At 46.5% G+C, this 23,537-nt stretch overlaps 1 protein-coding gene across 2 annotated transcripts in view; it reads left to right on the forward strand.

Moving 5' to 3' along the window:
* The window catches only part of PPP1R16B (protein phosphatase 1 regulatory subunit 16B), a 93,582-nt gene that overhangs the window by 3,565 nt on the left and 66,480 nt on the right, over positions 1-23,537 (forward strand). For both annotated transcript variants that reach the window (XM_036902289.2, XM_036902290.2), the window contains exon 2: positions 20,530-20,882. In XM_036902289.2, coding sequence (XP_036758184.1) covers positions 20,633-20,882 — 250 coding nt within the window. In that variant the 5' untranslated portion in view covers positions 20,530-20,632. The remainder of the gene's footprint in view (positions 1-20,529; positions 20,883-23,537) is intronic.

Here is a 23,537-nt window from a genome sequence, read left to right on the forward strand (position 1 = left end):
AGTTGGGAGCACATTTGAGCCCTTCAGAGACAGTTTTTCAGGTGGCGGCTAATAGAGAGGTGGGCAGCCTGAGTAGACAGAACAGCTTGTGCAAACGCTTGGAGGCTTAAAGGCTTGGCTTCTTTGAGAGCAGTGGGCAGGAGTTGCAGCTGGAGTGTCATCATCACAGGGTGTGGCGGGGGCAGGGGCAGCAGGCAAGGTTAGGGAGGTAGGCAGAGGCCATCCTGCCACGGGGTCGGAATGATTAAACACTCGTTGACCCGAAGCAGGCACCCTGCAGCCTGTGGAGGGTTGTCTGACTATAGAGCCCAAGAAAGTCTAGGATTAACTTTGGACTGGGAGGAAGGCTCGTCTCTGTTCATTTGCCAATACATTAACTGTCCCTTTCTCTTCCTTGTACCAGGAAAGCACAGAGGTCCCTTCCTTCATCCTGAGATGCTTTGCCTACTCTGCATCTGTTTCTGTCTTCCTGGGACTGAGTTTCTCATTTGAAGGAAGGGCGTGTGGGTGGAGGAAGGGTCATGATCTGGCTCCCTTATTGATCACACTATTGTACGGAGTGCTTTTAGGGATGCTCGTCACTGTCTGAGGTCTTTGCTTACATTGCTGTTGAATCCTCATACGAACTTGTTGAAGTAGATGCATTTATCCCCATTGTACAGAAGAGGAAATTGAGGCACCAAGGTGAGGCTATTTGCTAAAGGGCATGCAGCTCTTAAGTGGCAGGAACTCATGTCTGGGGGTCTCCAAAGTTGCTAGGTGCTATCCTGTACCGCCTCACTCATGTTCTTTGTAAATATCTAAAGCTGACTACAGAACGTCTGGTGTCTTTCATGGTGTACTCTCGGACACTGGGCAGTAGGCTCCTTGGAGATGGGTCACAGTGGGCTGTACTCTGGGTACCTGGGCACTGTCCCAGTCTCTCCCTGCTCTGATTTTTGGGAAGACTGTGTGTGCAGGCACCTGGCAAGTGGGAGGTGTTCTTGGATGTCTCCGAGTTCAGGGCAGCATTCCTGGTTCCGCTAGTGTTCCACAAATGTGCCTGATGCAGGCAGTTTGCAGCTTGATTGATGTGGCAGGTGGTGGTTGAGCTTCACAGTGACCCCAGGAAGGAAGGAGTCTTTTAGGATGGCTAGTCAGAACATCATGTGACCACATACCCTACCTGTTTACAGAAGACAAATGCTCAAATTTCCTTTTCTGTAGGAGGCAGGGTTTAGGGCCAGAATTCAAATCCTGTCTCTGCTTTTGTCCACCGTTTGGGCCCTGGGCAGTTTCTTCACTTCCTTGAGCCTCAATTTCTTCATCTGGAAATACAGATCATATACACCTTATGTATATATACCACTCAGAATTGTCCTAAGAATTTGTAATTATACATAAAATAACCGGCTTCCAAGTGGTAGATAATATTGGTATAATATCGACAACATTTTCCTCTGTGCTACCTGTCAGCTGTGATTATATGGCGATTTGTGATCATTGCTCTTTTAGTTTGTCTCACCCACTAGACCAGTGGGTCTCAACTGGGAGCAGTTTGGCCCCTTAGGGGACATTTGGGATGTCTGGAGACATTTTTGGTCATCACAACTGGGGAGGTGCCCATGGGGAGGGGAGTTGCTGGCATCTAGTGGGTAGAGGCCAGGGATGCTCCTAAATATCTGACAGTGCCCAGGACAGACCCCCAACAACAAAGACTTCTCTGACCCCAAATGTCACTAGTGCCAAGGTTGAGAAAGGTTACCCTGGAATGTAAGCTGCATAAGGTCAGTGACTGTGTCTAATTCATTCAGCTCTGTGTCCCCAGTTGCCCAGCATGAAGCCTGGTACACGGGAGACCATCAATATGCATTAAAGGGATGAATGAGGACTTGGAAGGCCTTGTGACCCTGGGAGTCCCAGGAGTTTGGCTTGCAGGACATTTTGAATGGGCAAAAGAGTTTTAGATGAACTTGAATAATGAACAACCAATTGGTAGTTCAAGCCAAAGAAATTCAGACCTAGCTATTTTCCTTCCTAAGCAGGTGCTTGCCGTCCCGAATTATCTGAATTGTGGCTGCATGAGCATTTTGCTCATGTAGATACAGGAGGCAGGGTCAAGGGCATGTAGGTGCTGATGAGGAACGCCCTGTCGGCCAGGCCCTGGGGATTCGCCTAGCTGGGGCGCAGCTGCTCTCAGCTTCCTGTTTTTTCCCCTTGCTGGTGGAATGAAGGAAATACACTGAATGGCTATTTTTCCACTGACATTTACAGCAGTGTGATAGGTCTTGGATTAATGAGGTCAAGCTCCGGTGTGAAATCTGCCTGATAACTTGAATCTTGGCCAACAGGAGACACGGCTTGTTTTCTTTGGGCCATTTGATGTCTTTGGATGGCTTCGGCCAGGGAAGCAGGGGTCAGTGTACAAAAGAAGGGAATGTTTTACACCCTGGAATTATAGAGGCTGGAGTTGCTGTCTCTTTTTCAATTAACTGGGAAGGTTTCTTTTCATGTCGCCTTTGAAATACATAACTCATCAAAGCAAAGGTTCACTGTGGGCCCCAGGCTCACTGCTGAGTATAGATCTGGGCTTTTGAAAAGTTCAGGTCATTTTTCTGGGGCTCTCTGGGAGTTTGAAGGGCTATCTGGAAAAGATAGGCCCCCAAAGGGTGTTTGCACAGGGTAGAGGTGCACATTAGTTAGAAATTACTTTGAGGGGGGAAGGGATCTGGGGCATGTGCCCCAAACTTGCTCACAAATAATCTTGGGGTTCCTATAAAATGCAGAATCTGATTCAGTAGGGCTGGGGCCTGAGTGCATTTCTAACAAGCTCCCACAGGGAGCCGTTCTGCTGCTCTATGAACTGCACTTTGAGTAGCAAGGGTCTGGGGAACACTAAGTCTATAGGTGAGGGGTCCCTGGTGTAACCCCCCCAAACATGCAAATTGAGCCTGTCATGCCTGCTTGCACAGCCACATAATAATGCAGACACATAATAACTGTGCTCCTTCTCTATGTGCACAAGCATTAATCCAAACATGAAAGAAAGGCTGCCTGCAGTCTGTCTCTCAAGGAGCACCTGTAACAGCCAGAACAGGTGTGAGGTGCTGCTAGCGCTCCGGAAGCATGTGTCCAGGGACCTGGTCACCTGGGGCTTGTTAAATATACAGATCCCTGCATCCTAGCCCAGCCCCGGGCCCTGGGAGCCTGTATTGTGAAAAAATGTGCCAGGTAATTCTGATTCACAGCCAGGCTGGTGGAAGGGAAGCCAGAAGGAAGGACTGGCAGCACATGGAAGTTAATTGCTCAGCAGGACCGGTGTAAGGTTGTAGAGTTGTGTATTGCCAGTGGTACCTGGGTGAGGGAGGGGCCAAAACCTAGCCTGCTCCACTTGTCAAGATCGGCACCCTACAGGGTTGCATCTACCTGGAAGGAAGGTCACTTTCTCCAAGAGGTGGCATTACTTCTAGTCTGATTTTATTGCTGGGGAAAGTGAGGCACTGAGAGGTTCCCTGACTTGTCCCAGGTCACACAGCCATTAAATGGTGAACCCAGGATTTGAATCCAGGGCATCTGGCTTCCTAGTCCTTGCATTTAATCATTATACTCCCTGGCTTTTCTTTGAACAAAAATACTGTTGTGCTTTGTGGGGCTGCCCCTACTCTGAGGGGGAGTGCCTTTTTCTACTTCTTACCCAGATGGGGGAAGGGCTAGCAATGACCTTGGCTGGCTCTGGAGTCAGATCTGGACTTGATCCTTGCCTCTTCCGCTTACTGTAACCTTGAGCGAGTTACTTGCTTAGCTTTGCTGAGCCTCAATTTCCCTGTGTGTAAAATAGGATGAATAATAGTATGAGATGATATGATTAACCATGTAGCCTCTGCTCTGCACAGAGGATGTACTCTACACATATCAACAATAATTACTACATTAGTATCAGCAAAGTCAGCCCCTGGGAGTCATAGGCGGTAGAGGGAAGAGGTGAACAGAGAGCCCCGTGCCATTTATGTCCCTGGGGGCAGATGGCTGTTTTGTTCACCCAGGCTACTTATGTCTATTAATTACCTGGTAACTGTAGCCTTTGCTTCTTGGCACTGGTTAGAGGCCCCAGTGTCCATACCAGCCTGGTGAGTTCTCAGAATTTCTTGGCTTCCAGAATGATCCAGAGTCTTGAATCTGAACTGGCTTTATTTCCTGTCATCCAAGAGCAAATAAAAGGCTCACATTCGCACATGTATTTTCTTCAGGGCTCTTGGTCCTTCTCAGTGACTCCCTCTGACTCCAGGTTCCTTTCCAGATGTAGTCGTCCTGGACTTGCCCATGAACAGCACAGAGAGCAAACACTGCCTTACAGACATTGCCTTAGAAGGAAATAGGGAAGATTTTCACCAAAAAAAGAATACAAACTTATTATTAAAATTCAAAGAGTGCAGAAATGTAGAAAATGGACAGTGAAATTTCTCCAGCCGTCATCCCCAGCCACTGATTTCTTTTCCCCAGAAGAATGAGTCTTCCCATAAATTTCTCATACACACACAAGCCCACATTCATTTACATGTCTTTCCTTTTTTCCTTTTTAACATACCACCTCAGTCTACATGGTATTCCAGTAATAAAAATTTATTTTCTATTACTTGCTGATTTATTTTCTAAGTAATAGAGAATAATTTATTTTCTAGAAAGTAATTTATTTTCTAAATCCTTGCTGATAGTTAAGATTGTTTCCAGTTTTTTCCTACTACAAATGTAAGATGCTGCAATATCATGGCTGGCACAGCACATCTCTTTGTGTACTGGCATGATTTTATCAATAAGAAAAATTCCCTGCAGTTTGCATTATGACAGACATTGTCAAATTGTCCTCCCAAGAGGCCAAAACAAGCTCTCTTCCCTTAAAGTATGTATGAATGCCTCTTTCTCCATCCCCTGCTCCAACACTGAGTATTAAGTAATTTTAATTTTTGCTAGTCTGATAGGAATAAAATGGACAGTATATTTCCGAGTTTGGTCCCACAGTAATTCAGATTTTATGACCTCTTAGACTGTGCCTACATAAAGATTGTTAAATATTCAGGAACTACATTTGACCTGGCCTTATGCTTGAATTTAGAGATATGAAATTAAACCAGTTTCTGCCCTCGGGTTGATCCTCATCTCTTGGAGGAAACAGACACGTGGACAAGTAAAATAAGAGCAAAACGGTGTGGTTCAAGTGTGCTAGAGCAGTGCATAAGCTAAGCGAATTTTTGTTTGATAAACTCTATCATACAAAATATCATAAATGAATTTTTAAGATACATTATATGCTATGTCCTGGGGGCAGAGAGGATACTGAAGTCCTCAAAAGAAAACAGCTTGGTTAGAAGCAGAAAAATCATGCAAGTTAGACATCAGCGGGGCAGCAGAAAAGGCGGACGGTTAGGAAGGATACGTAATTTTGAAAGTCTCTTTAGTGGCTTCCGTGTTTACTAGTGGGGTTTGCTTAAGGGAGGCTGTACAGAAAGCCCCCTGAGTTTGCAGCTGGCACTGATTACCAATCCCTCCTACCTGGGCAAATGTATACGTTAGTCCAGAAGGAGCACAAGTGAGAACAAAGGAACAGAAAGTTCCACAGCCTTGGAGCTCCTAGAGGCTGAATGTGTGTGACATGAATAGGCAGCTGCACCAGGGGTTTTGCCAGCGGGTGTGTTCTGAACAGTGCCCATTGCTGAGTGGAGGCACAGAATGGGTGTTCAGCAAATAGTGAGCATCAGAGGTGTTTCTGTCTCGCAAGGGGACCTCCTACTGAAAAAGAACAGATCCGTTTAGAAAGTGGTATGGTCACTGACCTAACCACCTGTGGGGAGCCACACCTTATCTATACATTTTCTTTGGGCCACCTGTCCCAGGTGTCTCTTCATTCACTTGGGTTATCTTAAGAACAACACAAGGCAAGGAGCAGTTGAGAATATGTGAAACAGTGCTGTGGAATGAACTAACCATTGTCTTACAACAAATCACCTAAGCAAGGATAGATGAAGCCATGCAAGGCTTGCAGCCTTGAAGAGACTGTGACACTCTCAGCAATCCTGACCCATCCTTTCAAGAAAGGCAAGGCGGGGGCCAGGTGAGGTGTGTCCTGGTGTGGCCGTCAGTGTTCAACCTCTTCCCCGGTTAGCCAGGTCTGTTTTGTCTGGTTTGATGCTATTGCTCTGGTTCCAAGGCAAAAGGCCACTTCTTACAACAGCACTGATGGAAGATTCTTAGTGAATTTTTAGCCTCTTGGTCTCCTCCACTCTTGTCTGCCCTCTCCCATTTATTGAATACCTGCTGTGTTTTGGGGGGCTCTATGGTGGGATGTAAAGGTGAATAACATACCTCTTGTCTTTTGAGAGCATCTAGTCCAAGAAAGAGGCAGATCTAAAACTAACAATTACTCAAAAATATTGAGTGCCACAAGAGAGATGTGGTCAACTCCTTGGAACCAAGGAGGAGAAAGAAACCCATTTGGCACGGGGCAGATAAAGAACAATTCAGAGGGAATCAAAGGAGCACTGAGACAATAGTGTGTAAATGAGACAAGGCAAGGGTCGAGCACGGTCCTTGGAAAGCACTTAAGGGATGATCGATACAGTATTATAGCTCTTTGCACTAGCTCTCAAAGGACAGAGGAGCTTGCCAGGTGGAGAGAGAGAAGGCTCTCGCTACCCCATGGACCAGAGGATGAAGGTGAGGAGGTGTGTGCTGTGTAGTGGAAGTGGCATGGCTTTTCAGCAGAGAAATGTAAATCTGTGTTCAAATCCTAGTTCCGCCATTTACTAGTGACTTCAGGCATTGTCAAGATAAGCCTCCATTCCCATATCTACTTATTGGGGATAATGATACCTGTTTTTAAAAGCTCAATGTGGGGATTAAAGTTAATTTATAGCAGAGTCTCAGCAAGTGCTGGGTACCATTGCGGAGATATGAATCCATGAGACCTGTTCAGTGTGCATGCAAAATTGAGTGTTTAGTGGGTTGGGTGTGCGGAAGGATGTTGGGATGGCTAGAGATAAAGCCACAGTGTCAAGGCCAGGTACCAGACAGTCTGTACTGTTAGGGTGATGAGCTTAGACTTGACTCTGTAGGCAATGGGGACCCATTAAATACTTCCCTGAAGGGAAATGCGGGACCAGACTTGGTTTCAGAGTGACAGCTCTGCCAGTGGTGTGAATGGTGAATTGGAAGTTAAGAAATGGTGGCAAGGAAATGACTTTGGGAAGTGCTGCATCCCATGTTCCTCTCTTGGAAATCCTCAGCTCACATTAGAGTACTGAAATGTCTGTTGCGTCCTGCAGTCAGGTACTACCTGGAGAGGCAGATGAGGGCAGTGATTAAGAGCATAGGCTTCAGCGTCAAGGCCAATGTGGACTCAATCCTAGCCTAGTTGCTTACTGGCTGTGTGACCTTGGCAATTACTTAACCCCCTGAGCTTTAGTTAACCCTTTTGTACAATGAGGATTAATAGCACTGTTCTCATTGACTTGTTATGAAGATTAAATGAGATAGTGTAGGTAAAGCACTTAGCCTAGCTCTAGGAATTCAGCAAGTGCTCAATAAAAATGAATAATCAGAATTATAAAAATTACATATTTGACCATGGAACCTCTTTAGCCATCTCTGGAGCTTCCAGTGTTCTACAGAAAACATCCTGCATTAGACTTCCTGGAGAAGCCAGCAGCACTTTCTGTTCCAAGAAAGAGGAAGGAGGGTTGCCAAGTTCGAACACGGTGGTTCTTGGATGCACATTAGACCCACCTGGGAGCTTTTAAAGATTTCAATGCCTGTCTGCACCCCAGACCAGTTAAACTAGAATCTCTTGAGGTGGGACACAGGCAGTATTTAAAATTTTTTAATCATGTATAAGGTAAAACCAATATTTAGAAACGTATACAAACCCTAAGTGAATGAATTTTGCACAAACTAAACATGCCTATGTAACCCACATCCTACTCAAAAAACAGAGTTATACCAGTACTCCAGAAGCCCCTGTATGTCCCTTTCCAGGCACCCCCCAACCACTATCCTTGATTGATAACAACATAGACTAGCTTTGCCTATTGTTGAATTTTACAGAAATGGAATCATAGAGTATGCTTTTCTGTGTGTGTTTGGCCATTTGGGTTATCACTGGGAGAGCCCTCCCTAGTGTTGAGGATAGACTGCTAATTTTCACTGCCGCACACCATCCCTTGTTGAATATACCATAATTCTTCTCTAGACCACTGTTGGTGGGCATTTTGGAGAGTTTATACCTTGGGACTATTATACACAGTGCTATTAACATTCTTAGAAATGCTTTTTGGTGAATATGCATAGAAATTTCAGTTGGGTATATGCCTAGGAATGAAATTGGATTATAGGGCATGTGTATGCTCAGCTTTAGAAGATATTGCTGAGCAGTTTTCAAAAGTGGTGGCACCAATTTACATTCCCAGTGTATAAGGGTTCGTGCCAACAGTTGCTATTTTCTGCCTTTAAATTTTTGGGGGGCCATTCTCGTGGCTGTAGAGTAGTCTTGCTCTTGATCTATGTTCCCAGCTCTCTAGGTGATTCCAACGAATAGCCAAGTGTGAGAACTTCTTTCTGAACAGGTTTTGAAAAAAGGAAATTCCTGTTAATGGAACTAGATAAAAAGACACTGTCTCCCCACTGACGCCCTTGGATGTCTGTACCCAGAGTTTTTTTTAACAGAGCTGATCTATCTAATCAGCTGGCAGAGGACGCTTTTGCTGTGGAGAGTGTGGAGGTGTATCAGACCTGACAGTTGCCCTCCATTCCTGTGTGTTTTATGTGGGGCACATGGCTCTGTCAGGACTGATCTGGAAGCTGGAAAGAGGCCATGGCAGGACCTCACTCTCTTTTCCCAATTTAAGACCTGAAAGAGAAGGAAAGGGATGCTCAGGGACCAAGTTGTCTGTACAGCTGTTGTCTGATGAAAAGGTCTGGTCTTTGGGACCAGAATTTAAGATTTTTCTGTTGTATTTTTGTTCCCCAATTTTGTGCAACATGTAGCACTTTGAAGATGCTCAAAAAATGGTCACTGAAGTCAATATTAGAATTGTGTAAGTCTCCCTAGTGAAAAGCACAACTCACCTGAGAGCAGAGGAAGGTGTTGGTGGGGATATAGCTGATCTCATTAACAGTTTTTGCTTCTCTTCTTTGGAGTTTCTATGTTGAGGCGTATGTTTACTATTTGTTCATTTACTTTTCTTTACATCCTTGAGCAAAGTTATAATAGCTGCTTTAAAATCCTTATGTGCTACCTCCAACTTCAGGGTCATTTGGGGGTAGATCTCCATTGACTGCCTCTCTTCTTAAGTTTGTGTCACATTTTCATGTCTTTTTGTTTAAAATATTTTTTTCTAGCAATTTTGGATTACATCCTGAACATTGTGAAAGAGGCTCGAAGAGACTCTTGATTCTGTTCTATTCCTCAGAACAGTGATGATAACTTTGGTTTGTTTATCAGGCAGTTAACTAGACAGAACACAAACCCTAGACTCAGTTTCCCCTGGGTAGGCAGCAGCTAAGGTCTTTCTTCAGTTAGTTTAGACTTAGTTGGCTGCTTGGAACCTGCTCTGTACATGCATCGTTCAGGGGAATTTGGGCAGAATTTTTACTCAGAATTTGGGGTGTTACATGGCTATTTTCTGAGACATCTGTCCTCACTTTACAGCTGTAGTTACCTGAACTCTGTTCTGTAATTCCTCAAGCAGTAAAAGCGAAGGCTTCTTTCCAAGTTGCAGCCACCATGTACAGCATTGACTGTGGCCTGCCCTCAGATAAAAGTTATAAAAACACAGATGTCACCACTGTCATTTCTTTCTTTTAAGTGTTGACCCCTCCCCTACAGTTTCTGTATGCTTGTGGCTGCACAGATCCAGTGCCTTCCAATAGGTTATTTATGTGTGGGTATGTGTAGAGTTTATAATACTCACACGTGGAAGTATAGGTCTGATAAGGGCCACTGTGCCATTACTAGAAACAGAACCTTTCTGATCAATAGTTTTGTTCATTAAGGGACCCTCAGAGCCCCCTGATTTTACTGCCTAGCACACAGTAGATGGCAATAGCTATTTATTTATTGACTAAATGCATGATGTTTTAAATTAAAAATGGAAGTGAATTAGGGGGGAAAATTGCCAGGAAAAATCCTGAAATCAGTTACCTGTTGATGATATCGATACAAAATAGCGGGGGTGCTTAGTAATTTGCTGGAGAAAATGCTGAGTGAGAGGATTGTAATAACATTAGGGCCCCAGGTATCTAAGTGTAGACCAAAGTGACTAACAAAGAGAACCTGAGATTTCAACACAAGGAGATAAGTTCGGTTGTGGTAGTAACATCACTTTCATGGGAGTGAATCTGTGGCTTAGGGAGAATTTACCATGTTCAACAGAAATAAAGCTGGTCAAAGGGGAAGCAGAGGTATGCTTGGAGTTCTGTACATCCAAGAGGAGCCAGGAGGAGAGAATCAAAGAGAAGGAACTTTGGCTGGAGATCAAAGAGGGGAGGATCTGATGTAATATAAAGGCAGTCTACTACAGCTTGCTTCTCTCTGCGTGGTGACCTGGAGGGTCACAAATCCAGTACTGAGAGACTTCAAAGACTGGGTTGGATGGAAACTTCATTTACGAAAATGCAGAGCATCTGGAAACTTCCTAATTTATTCTGCTGACAATGGCTTCTCGCAGTGCGTAGAGGAAAGAGGACAGTTGCTGTTAGGTATCTGGTTTGCCAGCTGTTGGGTGATGTGAAAATGAAACAGTTCACCAACAAAGGGAACGCTAGTCATAGGGGACTGAGCCCACAGGGGCTTGGAAGGCAGCTCTTAATGAAATTCAGGATGAAATACGTATATTTTCTGCCTGAGCCTCCAAAGGTAACAGTGACTCCAACAGTAAGGGAAGTTACGGCTTCAATCAGTTCTCCTCGTCCTGCAGATGTTTCATTTTACCTCCTTCAAGGATTTCTCTTCTTGCTACCAGTTGTGCTTCTCTGGCCCATCTTTGCTGTCTGAGGTTTTTTTTTCTTTTATTTTCAAGCAGGGGAGATATTAAAAATACTTGACCATCATGGCATGGGCCCAGACCACCCAAAAGAGAGGCTAGCCACAAACACATAGAATTGATACTCAGTTACTCACAAGTTCCTTACCTCTCTGAATCTCAGTTTTTGCCTCTTTGAAGTGGGGACAATACCTACATTGCAGAATTAGTGCGGTGATTCCAAGATATGTTCTCTGTGAAGAGCCTGACACTTGGGAGGTGTGCTGTGCATAGAAGCTGCGATTATTACCCCGTGTTTCTAATCTCTGGGAGCATTTCCTCTGCTCAGTTTACAGATTCTGTGGTGCTTATCTTCAGTTTCATTAGGCAAATGTCTTACTCTCTACTGACTTCAGCAAGTATTTGTTCTTTTATAAATTGATCTGTCTGGTTTCTTAGTCAAAATGGCCTCTTATCTCCCTGATCAAATACGGTGGATTTTGTGAAATCCGCTTGCATTTCACGAGAAAGATCTGTTAAAGCACTTACGGTTCTTTTAGAATTTTTCCTACTTCCTTTTTCCCCTTCTCCTTGTATGTATGTAGACTTTAGAATTAAGCAGACCCGGGTTTGAATCCAGCTGCACCACTTCCTGACTGTGCACCTCCTCGCTTGCTGGCCGGCCTCTGCGTCGCTCTAGCCTACCTCTCCTCATCCTGCCTTCATCCAGTGCAGGGCTTCCTCCTTCAAGTCCAACTCTCTGCTTTGTATTGTCCTTGCTTCCTCAGAATTAATCTCTAAACCCCAGCAAACAAACAATCTGAAAAGCTTTTTAGAATTCCCATCCCAGCCACTCCTAATTGGCTAAGAACACCCCTGGCTAAGGGGGAGGAGATAGCTTGCTAGGGATGTCGTTGAGGTTTCTGAAGTGGAGAGAAGGGTCTTGTTAGGAAGCAGACCCCAGTCCCCTTCCTCCTTTATGTTGGTAATGGAGCCGGGCCCAAGATGCTCGGGATGGAAGAGACAGTGGTCCCTTCTGGTGGTAGTACCTTAGCCCCTCCTGCTTCTAGAACAGGCCCATCCAGTTACTAGCACAATGCTCATCTCCTACCCTCCCAGGACAGAGTTGGAGAGGTGGCAGACAACTGCAGGGCTGCCACCGTTTGCTTGGATAGGCTCAGAATACTGCTTCCTAGAACCTGGGTCCAGTCAATTTAAGGAGATGGGGTAATGGAGTACAGTTCCTTCTTCTACCCCCTAGGGCAAATACTGGGGGAAATTCCTACTAGAAGCTAAGATATTCTTGATTCTTGTCTACCATTAAGGCCACAGTGATTTTGTGGTGCTGTTTGCATGATATACTGGGACTTGAGGGGCCCATCCAATCTATCTGATAAGTTTCTGGATGTTTAAGACTACAGGATTTTGAACAATGGGCAAAGGAAGTATTGAAATCTGAGTTTAGGTAAGGATGATGTAGAACGGAATTACATGCCCATTGGGTACACAGCCACCTCCCACTCCTTCATCCATGGCAGGCATTACTAATCAGTCCTGTTACCACGTGTGGCCTCATGAGCCCTCCCCTCAGTGTGTTCCAGGTAGCCACACCGACCCAAGAGTTGTTACAACAAAGGGAAGCATGACCAAGGATGTCACTGAGGGGGGAGGCAGAGGAGGCAGGGGCCTCTCCAGCCTTAGCCATTGTGAATGGCCATCCCCAGCTTAATAAATGTGTAACCCAGGAGGGCATTCTGTGGCCACAGGTGGCCTCCTTTGGAAAATGATCCCTCCAGCTGCAAAGGGAGTTTTTTATCTTCGTGCAAAGGGAGGGGGTGGACCACACTCCTCGAAGCTTGGAGAAACAGTATGTGTAATTTGACTCCCATTTCCCCAGGCTTAGCTGTTACATAAGCTTCCTTAGAAGACTGGCTGTTTGGTTTAGCACCGTGACTGTGACTGACTGATGTACTCATAGACATCATGTCAGCTTTGTGTGTGCCCCATCCTTGGCACCTTTCTTCTGTCCCCTGCAGCCTCCCCCACACTGGCATTCCTCCCTGCAGGCACGTGGGCCTCTGTAGGTTCAGGTTCACGGGGAGAAGCTCGGTGTGGAGGACTGGCGTGTTCGTGGGTTTTCCTTCACCTGTTTGAGCCATGACTCCCTTTGAAGTTTTACTGGAGCAGAGCCTGGAAAAGCTGTCTCGCCTTCGCAGGCAGAACGAATCTAAAACATCGTCTACCAGTATCTGCTTGGAACGGTCCTTCCAGGCAAGCCTGGTGGTTATCAAGTGCTGGGCTGCAAATGTGCATGATAGTGTTTGCTCCTAGTACAGATGACCTGTCTGCCAGGCCAGCACTGGGGCTCCCTGGGCCAGTCCCACCCACCACCCTACATGGACCTTCTTTCTCATCAGCCTCTTGAGTGGTCTTGGAGTTCCTGGTGGTGGGCACCCCGGCCCCATGCGATCGCTGGGCTTTGTGGGATGGTCAGTGTTAGACTGTTTTTCTCATGCCGGGCTGATCCTACTTCTTCATTCTGCCTGTCCATGATCCTAACTTACTCTCTAGGGATCTGAAGAAGAGCCAGCCCTTTCCCTCAGGGCTTTTGTTAAGGCCTGGTCCTATACTCCCTAGATGGCCCAGCCAATTCACACAGAGGTCAACTTATTATTCCAATGCTCAACATGATCTTTTAACTAAGAAAGCTCAAGATGCATTCATTGCTTGACCATTCTTTGTTTTTGTTGAACTTGTGGGTTTTGAATCCTGCTGCCCTCCTCTGCCCTGCCCCTCCCTCCAAAGTCTTGCCAAATTGGGTCATAGTAAACGGGCCTCAGGGGACAGGGCCAAGTGGGGGCCAAGCCCAGGTGCACCACCCGGAGGTCTGAATGAAGGAGCACAGCTGTGAGAGGTGGAGTTAAGGAGCAGACCCTTGGGGACCCAAGTCCCACGACACATTTAAAACCAAAATGTCTGTCTAGGATGACTGTGCCCAAGTTCATCCCGTCAGAGAAAGGATGGTCCGTCCCCAAAATTCAATGAGAATGGGGCTGCAGGCGACAAGGCTGATTTCTAAGTCAGGTATCTGGAGCCCCGGAAGTCTCTGTGCTGATGAGCAAAGCATCTGTACCCTGGGGAGGTGGGACGGAGGGGGGAAATGACGCTGTGATTCATACCCGAGTGTTGTGGGAGGCGGGGGCTTGCATCCTTCAGGGGAGAAAGTAGGTCCCAAGTGAGCTGGAGGAGGAGGGAAAGCCGGGGCTGTTTGTTTGGTTTTCCTGCCCCTCGTGCTCAGCGGCGCAGGAAGCACGAGGAGAAAGCACTCGCAGCCTTCCTCCGGGCTGCTGCCAATATTGTGTGGAGAAGAATAGCTGAAGAACGAGAAAAAAATCTTAACGTCTTTTCAACAGTGTGAACTTTTGAGACACTGTCTGACTCATGTTTTAAAGTCTCTTCCATTTGAATTCACCTTCCTCCGTGTTGTTTTTCTCAAGGCACTAGGCTCGAGTCCAGAGATATGTCAACCAGTTTCTCCTGTGGGATTGAGGAGCCCGGGCCCCCTTCTCCCACCTCCCGGGTGGGGCTGTATGGGAAGCTGGCTTTGGCCTTCCCGCCCTTCCGCAGGGCCGGCTCTCAGCTTTGGCCTCAGGGGCCGTAAGTGTCCACTATAGGGGGAAGTGGAGGTATCTGGTAATGCACCCCAGCGAGAGGGCCTGCATCCTGCTTCAGACAATGGTTCCTTCTGGGGTCCCCATCCCTGCATCCCTGAAAGCAACATCGCTGATAGGGTGCTTCTGGCTACACAATTCAATTCAACTGGCTTAAATAGTAAAGGGGATTCTGTTGGCTTGGAGAGCTGCAGTCCAGGCCCCGAAGTTGAAGGATTCTTTCCCTCTGCTGACTCCCAAGCACTGGCTTCACCCAAAGGCCAGCTTCCTGCATGACTGGTGGTAAGGCGGGTCTCAGCAGCAGCTGGGCTTCATGCTTCCAGTTCTCGGGCCGTGGGGAGGGAGAGCTTCTGACTGGGCCAACTGAGGTCCCGTGGCTACCCCCAAACAGTCACTGTGGCTGGGCTTAGACGTTGCTGACAGGCTCTGGCCAACCAGGGCTCAGCACAGAATGAGGCTGGGGGAACCGTGAGGACTGCCACCAGACTTGAATGACAACAGTCCTGTTGTCTTTTCTTGTTTGCGGTAGAGGGCCTCTGTAGTGAGTCTTACCCCCCAACCTTGCCCCACGCCCCAGCACACTTCCTCACCCCTTCCGCTCAAGGCTCAGCCTTCGGGAACACAGCCCCTGCCTCCTTAGATGTACGCTGACTCGGCTTCTCCCTTCGGGGCGGCAGGCTTAGTGAGTGCACTGTGTCAGACAGCCACCAAAGGCTGAAGCAAGGCTCACCCCAATGCCTGTTCCTGCCTCAGTGGGGGTCAAGTGCCTTGGCCTCAGGCTTCCTGATGCCCACAGTCAGGCTATTTTGGTTCATTCACGCAGATCTCAGAAGCCATTTGTGGGAAAAATTAAGTACCCTGCCCTATTTCCCCTTGCTTCTGATTTCTCCTCTCATATCACACGCACTTCCTGGATAACCTCACCCCAGTGGAGCCTTTGCAGATCCCTCCACACCGTCCTTGCCAGCCTGGTCCCTGCATTGACTTAGGGCCCCACATGCTCATCTTTCTGCAGGATGGCCCATCTGGATGTTCCCACAATATACTGAGCTCAGTATGTCTCCATGGATCTGGTTTTCCTTCAAATGAGGTCCTCCAAGGGGATCCCCTTTAAGCGTTGATATAGTGCCATTGCTGTCCTGCGTCCTGGCCATTTACGCTGTGTCCCCAGCATCATCCAAGGGCTTTCTCTGAAAGTTCAAACAGGTGTGCCCAGGTCTCAGGGGCCAAGCCTGCAGCCCGTAGGCGCCAGGGCTTCTGTGGACTGCCCCAGCACCCGAGCCAGTGTCCTGTCTTGAGGGCCGCCTAACAAACAGGATGGCAATTCTTTAATTAGACCAAGCAGGGCTTTCTCGGTTGGGGGCGGGAGTTGGTGTATAGGTCTATTGGGGGAAACTAGGTCACCTGAAAACCAGCAGTCAAGAGGGAGCTGTCCTGGAGCCCCAGCTTCAGGGAACCCAGAGGGGCAAGGCAGCAGGGACTGGCAGGGGGAGCAAAGTCAGAGGAAATGTGCTCTGGCCCCTTTTATTGGCCCTTGGGAGGCTTGTCCTCACCTTTCTCTTGGGGGCTGGGCAACTGCCCTTAATTCCCTCACCCAGAACAAAGTGCTGTAGCCAGGGAGGGCACTGCAAGGAGTTCCTTCTGCCTGCCTGCCAGGCCATGCTGGGTCCCGCCGGGGAGCCCCGTCCTGGGAGGCAGGCCCAGGTTCGAGTTACTGCTCAGTCTCTATATCCTTGGAGCATGTCACCCACTCCCTTGTGCCTGTTTGTCATCTGTCCAGTGGGCGGGCACCATACCTGTCTTTTGCCCTGCAGTGTCCCTAGTCTTTAGCACGGACCTGGCATGTGATAGGTGCCCAAGAAATATTTGTCAGATGAAATCATGAGCACAGGCAAGTGCTTCTCTTGTAAGAGTGTTGTCACTGAGGATTAGCAGCCAGTGGGTTTCCCAAACATCAATCACTTAGAATTTTTGCCAACACTATGCAGTTGCTTAAATACCATCTATTTAATAGTTTTCCTACCACCTTGCTAGTTGTCCCTTGTTGATTTATTTAGAAAGGAAATTTTATATCACTACCATAAATAAACAGTAACTGTGAAAACAAATCCACAGAAAACAAAACAATGTGATTAAATTCTCTCCTACATACACTTGCTTGCCCCAGGCTATGAGCCTGAGGCCTCCTTTCTCATTGTCTACCAGGGAGATTGACAAGGTTATAAGGATGCTAAAGGTCTGTTAGCACCTACCAGATTCTTTCTTTTGGAGAAAATCTGATGGAGTAAAAAAGAAGTGAAGAGAGGATAACTTGCTTTCTCTGTGAGTCCATGTTTTAGTGAGCCTTGTCCCATATTTTTGAAAATTCCTTTGAAATCCTTGGAAAAGGATTAAGTGCTTTAATTAACTGCGTAAGTGATTGGTATGGTTATTCCTCAGCCTTAGCATGTTTTTGGTGCCACCCACTTAGTTGGTCATCAATAAATACTTAATAATGAAGAAATGAGTAACTGTCTGTGTACAGAATCTTAGGGCTGAAAGAAATCTTACCGAATACTTAGGTGGATAAGACGCCAGTGGAAATTTCATTCTCAAGTGAATGATGGAGATCTGCCACCGCTGAGACAGCCCCTGGACCACAGTCCCCTTGAACTGCCTGCCCGTAGGACAGCTCTGGAGGCTGGCTGGCTGTTTTGCAGGTGCACACCCATGCTGCTCTGTTCTGCACTGGGCAGATGCACAGACTTCTCCTCTTTCTTGTGCATATTGGGTCTCTGGATATGTGGAGGTTGCTGTCTCATTCTGCGTAAGACAGGGCTTGCAAACTCAAATGACCGTAGGACTAGCAAGTGATGCTCATTAGTGAGGGAAGTCAGTAACAGCAGGGAGAGGGGACTATGGTAAATTAGAGGGCATGTGTCCCATGTGAAGGGGACAGTCCCACTCCATGCCTGCTGATTGTTGCCATCTGAGCCCAGTGTGGCCACGTACTGAGATGTTCTCAGAAAAGCTGAAAGTCAGATTTTGGATATAAAATCTTCACGTTTTAAATGTTGGTAATGAATTACAATATTGTAAAACATGGTGTGGCCCAAATATCAATCAAACAACCAATCAAACGTCATGAGGACCACAGAAGGCTTTCTTGTTAAGTCCTGCCGACAGCAGCAAGGTGCTCACCACTGCCTTCAAGGCTGTTTCCTTTCAGCTGGGCAACCCCACCCTCTTCAAGCCATATTTGTGTGTGTTGGTTCACACAATACCCACCGTGGTGGTCAGCCCCTCTGCGTGCCTTTGACCATTGCCAAGCTCCCCCTCGGCCCACGTCTGCATTTCTCATCTGGGGCACTTGAACTCCCCCTTTGTGATTCGGATTAGTTGTCCCCTGCTCTGGAGAGGCTTTCCTGATAACCCCAGACAAACTGGCTCTTAACATCTTCTAGCTGTGAGATGTTAGGTAAGTTACCTAATTTCTCTGTGCCTCAGTTTCCTTCTCTGTGAAATGGGAATGAGAATAGTACCTACCTCATTAGGTTGTCAAGAGGATTAAATGAATTTATAGATTGATTGACAGACAGACTGGGGATCCCTGGAAGGCCAAGCTGGTGCCTGTTCTGTGTCTGAATCAGGGCTTGTCACAGAGCAGGAATCCACTGAATGTTTGGTTACTTGAGGAAGTGTAAGGAGTAAATATGTGGTCTGCTAGCTCCTAGTGAGGTCTGACCTACCTGCTGATGCTATGTGGCTGTGAATTCAACTCTCCAGAACTCCTTACTTTTAAAAAGGCAACCAAAATATCCATCTAAATGGCTGAAATAAAAAACAGTGACAACACCAAATGCTGGCAGAGAAACTGGATCACTCATATATCCCTGGTGGGAATGAAGAATGGTACAACCACCCTGGAAAACAGTTTGATAGTTTCTTATAAAGCTAAACATGTGATTATCATACAACCCAGCAATTGTACTCTTGGGTTTATGTTCACACAAAAATCTGCACAGGAATGTCATAACCCCAAACCGGAAACAACCCAGATGTTCTTCAGTGAGTGAATGGTTAAACAAACTGTGGTATATCCATACAATGGTGTATTACTCAACAACTAGAAAGAATGAACTGTGGATACTTGCAACAACTTGGATGAATCTTTAGGGAATGATGCTGAGTGAGGAAAGCCAATCACACAAGGTTGCCTACTGTCTGAATCTATTTATATAACATTTTGAAGTGACAAAATTCTAGAGATGGGGAACAAATTAGTTATTGTCAAGGGGAAGGACAGGAGTGTTTTGGGAAGGGAGTTAGGGATCCTTGTGTAATGGAACTGTTTGTATCTTGATGGTGGTGATGGATGCTTGAACCAACACATGTGATGGAGTCAGGTAAAACTCCATCACATGTGGAAATTTGAATAGATTGCTAGGTTGTAACAAAGTCAGGTTCCTGGTAGCAATATTGTACTGTACTTTTGCAAGATGTTACCATTGGGATAAACTAGTTAAAGATTGCAGGGATCTTTCCATATTATTTGTTACAACTGTATCTGAATCTATAATTATCTTTAATTAATAAAAAGTTTAATTAATTTGAAAAGCATAGCAAGGTATTCAAAATAAAACAAAAGGCAACCAAAGGCAGTTAGCTTGTTTCCTGCTGAGCCTTTCCATTGGCTTATGTTTATCTTTGAGGTCGGGTCCACGCTGATGCTGAGGGCCTTTGTCCTCTGAGCATTGCCAAGTCAAGCCTGTCCCCATTCTGCCTGTCTACCCTCTGGTCTCAGAGCTGGAAGACATCTGAAGAACAATCCTAGCCAACCTGAGCTCCCGTGGGTCCAGGCTGAGGCTGAACCCTGGTCTTTAGTTCCCTGAGGATGGAAGTGGAGCAGGAAACCTGGGAGATTGACAAGCACTTCCCAAAGCCCAGCGCATTTCTGGTCCCCTGTGACAGGCAGGCATCGCCACATCACACAAATGCAGACCTGTCCTGGTCTTTCTCTGCCGCCCAGCAATTATCCACCAGCCTTGCCTATGGGCTCCCCGTGTGCTACATTTACATGACCCTGCTCCTCTTCCCCCAGCTCGTTTCTCTTTGCTATTAGGTGTATAACATTGTCGGTCAGCTCTTTTTTTTCCTTGAATATCCTGTAAATCCTGGGAGGTGAATATAACATCTTATGGGTGGGAAAACAGCCTTAGAGAGGTTCAGGTTGATGCCCCAAAACCCTTTCCCTCTGTGTCTGAGAGCCCATGGGGGTCTGGGCTGATATGAAGACACGGGCCATTTGGCATCAGACTGTAATTTTGTTGACTTCGAATTATTCAGGAATAGATGAGAACAAGAGGTGTGATTTTTAAAAAATTTAAAGGTCATCCAAAGAGTAGAACTTCAATTAAGATTTTGTAGGTACCAGTAGTTCAAACTTTTTGGTCTTAGGGCCCCTTTGTACTCTTAAAATTTAGAATCCCAAAGAGCTTTTGTTCACGTGGAATATATCTGTCAATATTTACCATATTATAAATTAATATGGAGAAATGGAAAACATAATATTAATTCCTTTAAAAAGAACAATAAACCCCTATATAACAATATAACCTCATGTGAAATAACATATAACCATAAAAAGTGATGGTAATTATGTGAAGCAATGGCGATGTTAGCTAACGGGACTGTGGGTACAGAAGCAATCAAATTACGGTATGTAAGTGTATGAAGGCAAACATTGTACACCATAAACTTACCCGATGTTATGGGGCAATTATATCTCAATTTAAAAAATAGGGGAAGAAAGTGTTTTAACGTGAGTTTGGGTGAGATCTGAGATTTGAGCCTGACAAGCATGTCCACCTGTGTCTCTCTCCCGGCCACAGGCCCCGCCATGAGGCCCCAGCCCCGCAGGAGCCCCTGTGCTCCCCCAGTCCCCGGCGCACCGCGCTAGCCCCCAGCCAGCTGGCAAGGGGAGGTGCCGTGGCCATGGCCAGCCACGTGGACCTGCTGACGGAGCTGCAGCTGTTGGAGAAGGTGCCCACGCTGGAGCGGCTGCGTGCCGCCCAGAAGCGCCGGGCCCAGCAGCTGAAGAAGTGGGCCCAGTACGAGCAGGACCTGCAGCACCGCAAGCGCAAGCATGAGCGGAAGCGCAGTGGCGGCGGCCGGAGGAAGAAGGTGACCTTTGAGGCCAGCGTGGCCCTGCTGGAGGCCTCATTGAGGAACGACACCGACGAAGGTAGGCCACTCTGTTCCTTGGCGGCTGGCCGCTGCCCGGGCCTCGGTGCCTCCTGTTCAGGCTGTGGACGCCAGGGTCTGGGCAGCGGAGGTGTGAGCTGGCAGGGTCTGGCACACCCGAGCTCGGGCAGTTCCCCGAGTCTTAGGAGGCGGACGTTGCTAGGGAAGCCTCTGAATTTTATCTTAGCTTCTTTTTGTTTGGAAACAAGAATTCCAGCCTTTGGCTAATGAACACCATGCTCATTTTCCTTCCCTCCTCCAAATGTTGACTGACAAGCTCCTTCTGGCGCAACATTATTCTAGATGTCAGTGAACAAACTGGATCTGGTTTCTTTCCTCCAAGAGTGCAGTGCGCATAGAACCCCACATTTCTTAAGCCCTTCCTCTGTGCCAGACCACCCACGTGGGGCTCTGTAAGCTTTCTTGGCCTTGGCTTCCGAGGTTGATGGTGGTGAGGACAGGCCGATGGCAGAGGCTCAGAAGTTAGACCCTCACTTCTAAAACCAGCTTTGTTGATTATTCCCTGTGGGACCCTGGTAAGTGGGCAAGTCACTCAGCTCCCTGCACCTCAGTTTCTGTAAAATGAGGATAAATAATAGTTCTACCTCAAGAGCTTGTTGTGAACATTAAATAATACCTGTAAATTCTTGGACGTGGGACCTCATACCATATAAATGGTTATTAACATGTTTTATTTTATTTATTATATTATATTTATTTATTATATATTTATTATATATATTATTTATTTATTATAGTATTACTCTTTCATTATATCTATATAATGACTATATAATATTTATATACACAGTTGTACATATTTGTATATAAATATACATATACAATTATATTTGTATGTAGGGTGTCCAAAAGTCTGGAAACACATGAATATACAATGTTGTCTAGGACATTTTCACTCTGTAAAGCAAATGAATAAATACAAGCACAAATGCACACTCACATAGTTCATGTTGCAGATTTTATGGGTACCTGGTATTTGTTACATTTTAAAATTATATTAGTGTGTGTACCATCATCCAGATATCACCACACCCAAGAGGCAGGTATAGTAACACCCACTTTTACAGATGGGGAAACTGAGACCCAGAGAGTTTCAGAACCTTGACCAAGGTAGCAGAGCAGGGATCAGCCCCCCAGGGAATCACTGGCCACGTGGCCTTGTAGGTTTGCTTCCTGACTAAGAAAGATCGGAGGATCTATGATTTGGGCAAAGCCCTTTGAGCATGCTCTGAGGGATCACACCTGCTCGCTGTGCAGCTGAGGTTTGTGCCTGCGTCCTGTGTTCCCCTCAGCAGCCTCTGGCCCCTCCCTGTATACCAGTGCTTTGTGGCTCTCCCTGGAGGGATCTAGCCATGTTTCCTGGGTCCGTCTGGCCTCTGCTTCTGCACATCCTCCAGACTCTTGGTCTAAGGCAGTCAGTGAAAGAATTGAGGGGTGGTGGCACTTACTGCACCAGAAGGTGTTAGGTTGTAAGCATGCTCCTCAGGTTCTAGAACCCTCCGAGAAGCCCCTTTCCGTGTCTCCCCTGGTTATGGAGTGCTCTGGGAAATGAGCAGAGGGGCATTCCCACCACCACTCAACTGGGAGCAGCACAGCCGAGACCTGGGGCAAGCAGCCCCTGCGAGAGAGGCAGGAAGTCTCAGCTCGGGGTTCAGGGCCCTGGGAAGCTCCTTCCCATGTGTGGCTTGCCGGGTGCCTGTGACGCGGCCGGCCCGACCCACTCAGTGGGTGGCGTGTCGTGCTGATTTCCATCGTGGGCGGCGACTCATCACTCTTCTTTCGCCACTCATCTTTGGTCCTTCCTTCCCCGACAAAGCCCCCGGTTCTTCTCCCTGAGGGTGCTTATCAGAGGCTCTGTGAGCTGGAGAATGGGCTCCTTCTTCGAACATTGAATGTTGTGCCTCCACCAGGCCATGGGCCCCTCGGCCCTGCCTGTGACCATGAGCAGCTTGTTTCACTTCTCGGGTTCATTTTCTTAATCTGTAAAATGGGGTTGTGAATGTTAGCTCTCAAGGGGATGTGGCAGGACGTACGCAAGGTCCTGGATGTGACAGCTCTGTGAAATGTCATCCTGAATGGTGATCATTTTAATACATCTTTTATGGTTTGTTTTTTTTAAAGACTTTAATGTTTTTAAGAACCCAAACGTGCACACACGTTCTTTGTGTAAAAATCAAACAACATAGACATATACAGAGTAAAATCCCTCCCTCCCTTCCTTCCATGATTACTGCTGCTGTTTGATATGTTTCCTTCTAGGCATTTTTCTCATTTACTATGTATATGGACCTATGTATATAGAACTAATTTGTGTTTTTGGTTTGTATGTTTTAGTTTTTATGTAAGTGATGACATACTAGATACATTATTATGTAATTTCTTTTTTTTTCCACCCAACTATATGTCTTGAAAGTGTTTTCACGCTGGCACAACAGAATGATGTATCTGCTTTTTATATCAGAAGATATATTATTCTTTTTCATTGCCACATAGTAATTTGCAGTGTGGATTCACCAGAATTTTTGAAGTTGTTTCTTATTGATAGGCATAACATTTTTTCAGGAGTTTTACTTCCCCAAAGCAAAATGTTTTGTGCACACATGCAAATGTTTTTCTAGGGCAGATGTGGGAAAAT

This window comes from Manis pentadactyla, chromosome 5, assembly GCF_030020395.1.
Source record: "Manis pentadactyla isolate mManPen7 chromosome 5, mManPen7.hap1, whole genome shotgun sequence".
NCBI classification, from domain to species: domain Eukaryota; kingdom Metazoa; phylum Chordata; class Mammalia; order Pholidota; family Manidae; genus Manis; species Manis pentadactyla.